We start from the raw sequence: 10,549 nt of genomic DNA, 5'->3' as shown, positions 1-10,549 counted from the left end.
CACTCTGAGCTAAAAATACTTTATGACAGCAGTTCCTTTGTGCTTTCCATATGACCGTAGCACATTTACAGTGCTGCACCCGGAGGACAACACACACACACACACACACACACGCATACACACACAATACCTGAATTATTACTTAGAAATCAAATCGGACAGGCAGAGATTCCCCAGCTAACAGGGAATGTTCTTAGAACTTTAGAAAGGTTCTCTCAAATTTATGAACAAACGTTCTTCCAGTAACATTAATGGAATGTTCGTGCATGGTTATCTGTGGTCTTTTTCTAACATTCTAAAAATATTAGCTCAAAAACGTTGACTATTTATACATTGTTCATGGTACTTTTTTCTGAAACGTGTTTGTCTAATGCTTTTTTAAACATTATACTTGTTTCAAAACTGGATGTTTTGAACATCCTGAGAACATTCGGAAATAAAATTTCCATAACTTCATGGGAACGTTAGCAAAATGTTAGAACAGTTTTTGTTAGCTGGGACATGACTGCACAGGAAAATCTAGAGAATTATCATATTAAATATTATCATATTTTATAGTCATTACCAGATTAGTACATATTTTAGTGGTTATACAATGTCTAATGCAAAAGGTTGTTGATATATAATTAAATCATTTAAAGGGGACATATCATGAATATCTGACTTTTTCCGTGTTTAAGTGCTATAATCTGGTGCATCTACCAACCCAGAAAACGTGAAAAAGGACAACTATGTTTTGGTAAGCCTTTCTCTGTGAAAAAAAAAAAAGAGCCGTTCATATTTCGCTCCTCTTGTGACGTAGGAAGGGGATCTTATTATAATATAACTGCCTCTTAATCTGCACGTTTCCACCTACGGCGCCGCCATTTTGTTTTCACAAGCGACAACGGTGTACCAGTTCCAACGCCATGGGAAAAGTTCGAGCAAAGCATGCTAAGTGTTCTGTCGTTGGCTGCACAGAACACTATTTAGAGTCTCATTAGCTTGGATAGCCTGCAAGTTGACCCTGGCAAGCTCGATTGCTAAAAAAGGAACATTTCTGTCCGAGTGATATTTTGGGAATTTTTAGACCATTCTCAGCATTTGATAGCGATCATAAGCATTAGCCTGATGTGTATGGCTCTGTTTGGCAAACAGATACGCTACGGGTTTTGCACAAAAGATTAGCATGACGGCACATGCTAGTCGATGAGTTGAATCAACTCCACAGAAACTACAAAAATTTATCCACTAACCATTCAGAAACGTCCAGTTTCATTCTAAAAGTTGTAACTTCTTCCTGAGTCTCTCCATCAGTGTCGACTCCGGTTTGAACAATGTAAGGCTGAACACCGTTACTGACAATCCTCATTTTGGCTGCGTGAGATTCTCCAGCTTTGTTGTTGTTGAGCAACCGAAGCGCGAGCTGTTAAAGCTCCGCCCTCTTCTGGATAGCGGCGGGAGCAGCAGCTCATTTGCATTTAACGGGACACACACAAACTGCGTGTTTTGCTCACACCCAAATAGGGGCTAATTTGACAAGCTATAATAAATGCTTTGTGGTGTATTTTAAGCTGAAACTTCAAAGACACATTCTGCGGACACCAGAGACTTATATTACATCTTGTGAAAAGGGGCATAATAGATCCCCTTAAACCTGTATGTAAAAAGGTTTCAATAAGTTTGTGTCTCTACAGAAATGTGCTTTCAAACACTAACCCTCCCTGAGAAATATTCACTGGAGTGAAAGTGTGACAATTAGCCCCGGTTACGTGCATGCACTGATGTTCGCCCTCGTGCTCAATCAGCCAATCACACATGAGCGTGTGTGAGGGATGACAGTGAGTGCGCGCGGGAGAGCTGCCAGACCAGAACGCGCTCCGGACCGTCAACACGGGTATGCTACGTTTCATTTTTTAAACTTAGTTTTTAAGTTCTCAATATGCGTGATTTGTCTGTCAGTATATGCGCGAATGCATGCGTACTTTGTAGATTTTATATAGCCTATATTTGTCATACAATAAACTGAATCACTGTAAACAGAAAAGAAAACTTGATAACACTTTCTATGCCGCCTGTTTATATATAATACAGTATAAAGATATCGTCAGAGTACATTTTAAAACACCTTATAGTCAGACGCATGTTTTATAACAAACATTTGAGATTAGAATTCAATATATACACTTTTTAGTGTAAGCTTCCCTAATTTGAGCTTTACATTATTATAAATGGTCTGGTGCAAACCTGAAAGTTGATAATACAGTATGGTAATTAGGCAGTTTATGTTGCTTGTGTTGACTATAAATCATGGTTTGCTCTGTTTATTGTGTTTATTGTTAACATGCGTCATATTGTTTTATCCAGAGGTGCTCCAGTCAAGTACATAGACAGCAAACAATGATTTATCTGAAGTTTGAGAGTGGATCGATCAGCTCTGCTATTGATCTGTGTCTATTTCTGCACAGGCAGGATTTCCTTCTGCACGTCTGATAATGTTAACTATATCAACCTTCATAACCTTTCTGAAACAGCTTTATATAGAGAGAGAGAGAGAGAGAGAGAGAGAGGTGTGTGTGTGTGTGTGTATTCACAACACTAAAACAAATAAAAATGTGCTTCATTTAACCTAGTTAGGTTGATGTACACTGAAAAAAACTGGTGTACTTGGCTATTGCAAGTAAATTCTTGAACACATTGCTAGTAAATTCTACCAATATAGGTCTGGGTATTGACACAAATTTCACAATTCGATTCAATTTGAATTTTTACAAATTTTGATTCTGATTTTGATATCAGATACAGTGCATGGCAAATTTTTTTCCAAGGAAAAAAATCTCAACTAAAAACTATACAGGGAGCCAGTTGATACTTGTTATGGAAATATTAATATTCAGTTATCTGTGGTGAGTTTGCAAGAAACCAGTTAGACTAAACAGTGTCTTTTTCAGCTTTTATTCTTGCAAAAAGGCCATTCACAACAGAGAGAGTCTTTGCAGCGAGTGCGTTGTGTCTTATACACACATGCATTACTATATTAGGATAAGTAAAAGTACTCAAAGTGTTTTTCTCACCCATCGCTGATTTCACTGATATGTCCAGAAGTCTCTTCTGGTTAACTACAGCAGTTTCCCATTCTATCGATCAACTAGTTCATCTTTGCAGAAAAAAAGAGCAAGCAGATTCTTATTTGCAAAAGCAGTAAACTATAATTAATACAGAGTATGGTGTATAATAAAATGTTAAAGAATTCTTTGTCTTTTACTGGAAACTAAAATTACTGTAAGATGTCTGTTATTTACCTGTTCAAATCAAAATGTTCAAATTTAACTTCACTGCAAGGACTCTGTTGTGATTGCAAAAATAAAAGCTGAAAAAGACATTGTTTGGTCTATCTGGTTTATTGCAAACTTACCACAAATAACTGAATATTAATATTTCCATAACATACTACATTACTATAATAGTGAAGGTTAATATTAACTGATTTGTATACAAACACTTAAATTACACACAAGAAATTGTTTTGTATAATAATAATAATAGTAATATAGTGCATCTATTTAGCAAAATGCTCCTCTCTGGAGTTCATTTTTTTCCCGTACTAACGAGTTTATGGTCACTGAATATGGTTTTTCTGAGGTAAATATAACATTACACAGTGCTTCCCACAGGTTTGAAATATACTTGCAGTGGTAGCCACGGCACAAGTATTACCCACGGCACAAAAATGGTCTACTACATGTGACAAACAACAAATAATGTGATATTTTTATTTATTGAAATTCATTTTAATTACATAGGCTACTATTACATTTAATTACATACCAATATTATGCATTATTGTGTATTGTAAATTATGCAAAATTACAGCATTTAAATGGTAGATTTCTCCTTACTTTGTCATATATTGTCTCTATATATTGAATAATCTTTGTCAAATGTTCTTAGTTTTTTTTTGTTTTTTTTTATGTGGCGGCGCATCCCAGCCAGAGACTACAATAATTTACTATGAAGTAAATGGAAATCAAATTAAATACAATTTATTGTGTAACCAAAATGCCCAGAAGACAAAAAAACAAAAACACATGGACTCTTATTTTGAAATGTCTATACTATTGCGGGCTGATTCTTCAGATGAGAGAGATAAAATATGCATTCTTACAACCATCTAAAAAATATTATATAAAGGCCATAAAGTAGACATTGTCATAATTCATCAACTCGAGTTCATTAGCAATTGCTTGGCATAAATGTGCGCTATTCATTGATTGGGAATCACTTTGAAGCAGTCTGAAGCACTGTTGCACGAGCATGTAGAACGCGCAACAGCGCCACCTTTGTGAAATATCCACCGCGTCTCTGTCTGCAGAGCATGTGGGAATGTCAGCGGGAGTAAACAGTTCTCACGCACACAGAAGCAAGCAGGTACGAAATACGTAGGGCGAGGGGAGATTTTCCACTAGTTAATAGATCGCAGATGGTTTCTCGGGCGAGGATAAATATCCTCCAAAGTCTCCAAATATAGCCTACTTGGGCAGCCGTTAATATACCTTGGCGGCCTGCCCAAGTAAAGTCTATGTGTGGGAAGCACTGTCACATGACATATTGTTACAAGCTGTTTTATTGACATCTTTCCATGGTTGAAACATTGACTAAAGGCACAATATGTAAGATTTTTGGATTAAAATACCACCCGAACAGTGTTATATATTTTGTTGACTTATGTACTTACATTATCCCAAATGTTTCTAAGAATGTTTAAATCCAGAGAAATAAGCAATTTTAACCAGGACACGGACCGCGTCTGTGCGTCGCCCATCAATGACATCTTACCCTCGATTTCCGCTTTTATTTTGTAGAAACCATGGAAACACCAAAGGCGCTTTAATATATTATGTGTTTTATCGTTTAAATCTCGTTTTCTTGATTTACCATGTTTTACCATACCTAATATCGATCTAGCTTACTGCAGTGTGCAACAAGTGTCTCATAGTAGCCGCCGAGCGAATGCAGAGTAGCATTATAACAACTCGCTTGACCGGAAGAAGCGGAAGTGGCGACTGTGGTATAATAAATGTTCTGCTGCTCTCGAGCCGCGTGTCTGCTCGTCTCTTATTAGCTATCGCTCCAGCACGCTCGTTCTGCTCCAACAGCTTTCAGCATACTACAGTAATCTTTAATACATTTGCTCATTCATAAATATGATTTCTTCCCGAGTCCCGTCGGATTCTATTCCACCATCTGTAGCCGTGAAGACAACACCTCCCATGATTCCCGTGAAATCAAGGCGTCATCAAACTACGCCTTTGTTTTGAATAAAACAAAGGCGAAAATTACATATTGTGCTTTTAAGCGATTACATGAGACATCATACGGATTTCAGTAAGTCGTACTGTATCTTTTAACATACCTTCTGATGTTCATTCATGTTTATTTTGTGCTATAACTAGTAGTAAAACAGAAAAGATGATCAGTTCACGTGTGCTTCGCTTGATCTGAGGCAGCAACAGCGATCTGTCACGCCACATTAAAGAGCACCAAACCGGTATTTATTGTTTAAATTTCATAATACAATGTCTGGTTCATTCATCAACTGAAGACTAAATAATCAAATCAATTCACCCAGCCCTACTACCAATATTTACAAAGCAACATGCAAATAACAGATTTAAATGTGAAATTTTGAAGTAGCAAGACTGACTATTCCAGTAATCTTTGTTTTATTTACAACTTCAAAAAAATTTTTTTTACAGTGTAGTAAGATTGATTCTGTCACTAAATAATATTTTTTATATTACTACCTTCAGTCCTATTGACGTTCATGTATTAAGGCTGTTTGATAACCAAAGCATGGTTTTATCTATATGACCTTTTCTAAATTTGTATATATAGATGCCCTTTGACCTGCCCTTAACTCTCTAGTTATTATTAACTCAGCTGTCTTTGGGACAGGAGTCAGCTTTCAGCACACAAATCCCATCCTAATGAAGTCATAGGGAGTGAATTCCAGTGGCAGAGTCTCTATTTACTTTAGGAAATTTTAGGAAAACCATCCCATCAAAGTGTTGACCTGTTGACCAGGGCCTTGAAGTCAAGTTTTGCTGTTATACAGGCCTTGCTCTTTAGTATTCCACACAGATGCTGTGGTGAACAGGTGACCTGATTTATTTCTCTTTTATGTGAGCGCTATCGATCCACAATGTTTTGAGATCCCGATCGACCCAGATTTATGTGTGCTTTCTTTCTCTTTATTCACAGAGCGGCATTTCCTGTCACGTTCCTGCTGGAAATAGCAGCTTTTCTTTCTTTCCTCCTTCCGACAATTATCTCTGCGAGTGAGAACACCTGAATATGACGCTGCATGTGCAATTAGCCACAGAAGAGCATGTTTTCTGTCTGTCTCGAGTCCATTTAAACAGCAGTGCAATGCCTGTGTGAACTCAGTAGAAGATGTGGACGTCCTCTGCTGGATGTAATATTTTTTGTGCGTGAACATCCTGTTGCATCTGCCTGATTTCTCGTTGCATCTGCTGATGAAGTGAGGTGCTGATGACACTTTCACCTGGATGCATCAAGCTATTCTAGAGGAAATTTTATTGATCCTTTCACCCTTGGACTTGTTTCATCTTTGAACTGAGAAGATGAGTGAAAGCCCTCTGACGGAGTATGAACTGCTGTCTCTGGCTCCTGTCTCGGGCCCCGGGGCCACAGCGGGGCTCCTGCTGGCTCCTCACACAGAGCAGAGCACTGCGCTTTGTTTTGTGGGGCTCCTGCTGCTGTTTCTGGTGTTCCTGCTGGTCCGTTGTTTCCGGATTCTTCTGGACCCCTACAGCAGCATGCCGTCCTCCTCGTGGTCTGATCCCAAAGACAGTTTGGAGAGGGGACAGTTTGATTACGCGCTGGTGTAGCCGCCTGTCTGTTCGAGGGCTAAAAGAAGTTCAACCGTGAATCTCACAGATACTGTCAAGAACATATTTTACCTCCAAATAAAAAAGGTAATTGTTTAAAGTATTTGATTTTTATTATCTAAAGGTGTGTTTCCTTTAGATTTTGGGGTGAAATATGAGCTAGACTCGTTCTTGAAAGGTTTTGTGAGATTCAACCACAAAGCTACTGCTACCAACCCAATATCTCTGATTTTAAAGATTTTAGTTTATAAAACATTGATTGTTTGATATTATTTTTTTTCATGTGCATATAGTCATCATTAAAGTGTGAACATACAGAAAATAAATAGATATGACTCAAGTCATATCTCATATCTCAAGTCAAACCACTCAAAACGCCTTAGCAACTGCATAGCAATGCCCTGACAACAATCCAGAACATCTTAGCAACCACATAGCGATGCCCTGGCAACCATGCAGAACATCTTAGCAACAACATAGCGACATCCTGACAACAATCCAGAACATCTTAGCCTCCACATAGCGACACCCTGACAACAATCCAGAACATCTTAGCCACCACATAGCGACGCCCTGGCAACCATACAGAACATTTTAGCCACCACATAGCGTCGCCCTGGCAACCATACAGAAAATCTTAACAACCATATAGCGACGCCCTGGCAACCTTCCAGAACATCTTAACAACCACATAGCAACGCCCTGGCAACCATGCAGAACATCTTAGCCACCACATAGCGATGCCCTGGCAACCATCCACAACATCTTAGCCACCACATAGAGACACCATGGCAACCATCCAGAACATCTTAGCCACCACATAGCAACACCCTGGCAACCATCCAGAACATCTTAGCAACCACATAGCGACGCCCAGGCAACCATCCAGAACATCTTAACAACCACACAGCGATGCCCTGGCAACCATCCACAACATCTTAGCAACTACATAGTGATGCCCTGACAACCATCCAGAACATCTTAGCAACCACATAGCGACGGCCTGACAACTATCCAAAACATCTTAGCCACCACATAGCAACACCCTGGCAACCACCCAGTTATGTGTTGCACTGACAGTCATCACCCAGAGTTTAAGTACTGCATTTTAGTTTAAATTCCTGTTTCGATAAAATATGTGAATCTGTAGAAAAGGATCAATTAATACACATTTTAATTCATTTATGTTGGAACAGACTTTTATAGACCCCTCTTTTTTATTGTGACTGCCTTTCTCATCAACTTTATTGTTAATGTGACATGGTTAAATGTTACTTATTAATATTATTATTATTATTCAGTGTTTTACATTATGTTTGTCCACTTTGCAGGTTTTGTCGATAATAACTGGAGCAAATGTGCCTTTTATTGCAGTCCAGATGTATTTTTTGAATCAGAAACTCTATTGTCTGTCTGTGGTTTTCACAGTATTGATTTTCCTGTGGTGTTGACAGCCGGTTTGGGATTAGTAGGTTCGTTTTATCATTTTAAAAGGGCAAAACTGTGTACAAACAGGGATTTTTCTCTGGAAATGTTTCTTACTCTGTTTGTTTTTAGCAAAGAAATATTTGCTCAATAAATGCCTTTTTCTCTCAGCATACTCATCTGTATTGTGTGTTGCCTGGTTTTCACCTTCACGATTAATCAGGCACGTCTGTGGACACCCCACATGGGACACAAAGTCCCTTAACATCACCAGTGTATTAATCTGTTCATTAATTTATCAAAAAAAAAAAAAAAAAAAAAATACCTGCCTGTATATCAAATGCTCATATTTCCAAGTAACACCATAAGTGATTTAGCAATTAAATTCCCTTGGGATTGATATAATCCTTCTGCTTTGACATATGTGATGAAAATGAAGCACATACCTGTGTGTGTGTTTCACATCACTTGTAAACGAAAGGGTGAAAGGTCACGTTCGCTTTATTTTCCCCCTTGTGCGGCAGTAAATGATGTTCATGGAGCCGCTGTGGTTTATGTTCGGCCTCTGATTAAGAGACGTGTATTGATTTTATAATTGATTATAGTGTGCTGTAAATCCTACAGGTATCGACAACTGGACATGAAGTAGAGGCAGGTCTGTTTCAAATGCTTATTATTTCATGTTACATACATAATATTAAATGCTTTTGAATGTACAAATCATGCAAAAACTCTGATGTCACAGATAGTGCTGAATATATTCTAGGGCATATAAATAGTTTTCTTCATGTTGTTTATTCAGTATTGGTGTCACGTAGCTAGAGGTTTGACAATCCACATAAAGTGGATATAACTTATTCTGTATTAGTGCTGAAATCTGAAGAGCTCCGTAGTGTTTGGCACATGATGACTGATCCAAACAACACAAGCATTCTGTACCAATTCTTTGCCTTCAAGCGCCATCTACTGCTGAAAATCAGTATGACAGATGAATAACTGCTGGGTGCTATGTGTGAAAATGTCAAACTTCCACTAACTGGTCAAACAAAAATTTAAAAATGGCATAATATAATAATAATATACTTTTTAATAAACCCAATGCTCATATCCTCATGTGTGCAGTTATAAGATGCAGCTATGAATTATAAGCTTCATATTCTGACAGCTGCTAACAACAAAGATGAAATGGCTCATCATAATGAAATAATAATAATTAACTTTTTAGGGTTCAAAAGAGGAAGAAAAAAAATAAGAGCTCTCCTACATGGATTTCAGATGGATTTTGGAGAGACCCAGTAAACAGTTCAGCCTCCGTCTCATTAGCGAAAGCTCCAGACACACAAAAGAGTTCTGCTTCACTTCACCCGAATAAAACACAGGAATCTGACAGGGACAAGCGACGCAACTTCATCCTGCAGTGACATGAGAGACTCTGAAGCACAGACATTTACATTGTACAGCTATTTATACTGTAACATGATGAGATAAGAGTTTCCTTATACAAAAAAGTGCCCTTTAGCATACTTTTAATACATACATAACATACTTTAAAATAATATACTTATTTGTAAACTTTTTATACACTTAACTTTTACAATAAAATGAAAATGCATTATATAATAAATATATTTATATTTAATGCAATTATCTGATGTTTTATCATTATTGCATAATTCTCTGAAATATGGTTAAAGTGGACTGTTGAATGTATGGACTAAAACTAAAATATATTTTAATGTAATTTATATTGAAATTTATAATTAAATACAGACGTGGACAAAATTGTTGGTACCCTTGGTAAATATGAACAAAAAAGCCTGTGAGAATAAATGCATTGTTAATCCTTTAGCTCTTTTATTTCAAAAATTCACAAAAATCTAACATTTTCATTGAAGTATAAGAATTTAAAACGGGGGGTAAACTTCATTATGAAATAAATGTTTTTCTCTAATACACGTTGGACACAATTATTGGCACCCTTTTATTCAATACTTTTTGCAACCTCCTTTTCCCAAGATAACAGCTCTGAGTCTTCTCCTATAATGCCTGATGAGTTTGGAGAACACCTGACAAGAGATCAGAGACCATTCCTTCATGCAGAATCTCTCCAGATCCTTCAGATTCCCAGATCCATGTTGGAGCTTCTTCTCTTCCGTTCACTCCACTAATTTTCTTTAGGGTTCAGGTCAGGGGACTGGGACGGCCATGGCAGAAGCTTCATTTTGTGCTCAGTG

General features: G+C 37.6%; 1 protein-coding gene across 2 annotated transcripts; it reads left to right on the top strand.

Moving 5' to 3' along the window:
• Positions 1-1,796: 1,796 nt before the first annotated feature.
• On the top strand, positions 1,797-8,490 carry LOC127522695 (cortexin-2). Of its 2 annotated transcripts, none has more exons than XM_051912933.1 (2): positions 1,797-1,876; positions 6,241-8,490. In XM_051912933.1, the coding sequence occupies exon 2, from the start codon at positions 6,624-6,626 to the stop codon at positions 6,888-6,890; it is 267 nt and encodes an 88-aa protein (XP_051768893.1). In that variant the 5' UTR covers positions 1,797-1,876; positions 6,241-6,623; the 3' UTR covers positions 6,891-8,490. The 2 variants fall into 2 exon arrangements, with proteins under 2 accessions (XP_051768893.1, XP_051768901.1); XM_051912941.1 differs by lacking the exon at positions 1,797-1,876 and adding an exon at positions 3,824-4,407.
• The last annotated feature ends 2,059 nt before the right edge of the window (positions 8,491-10,549 follow it).

This window comes from Ctenopharyngodon idella, chromosome 2, assembly GCF_019924925.1.
Source record: "Ctenopharyngodon idella isolate HZGC_01 chromosome 2, HZGC01, whole genome shotgun sequence".
Lineage (NCBI taxonomy): Eukaryota > Metazoa > Chordata > Actinopteri > Cypriniformes > Xenocyprididae > Ctenopharyngodon > Ctenopharyngodon idella.
The sequence above is the reverse complement of the archived record's forward strand: the minus strand, read 5'-3'. Positions and strand labels throughout refer to the sequence as shown.

Excerpts from the sequence above, each read along its gene's own strand:
- LOC127522695 (XM_051912933.1), top strand. The coding sequence starts at position 6,624 with ATGAGTGAAAGCCCTCTGACGGAGTATGAACTGCTGTCTCTGGCTCCT.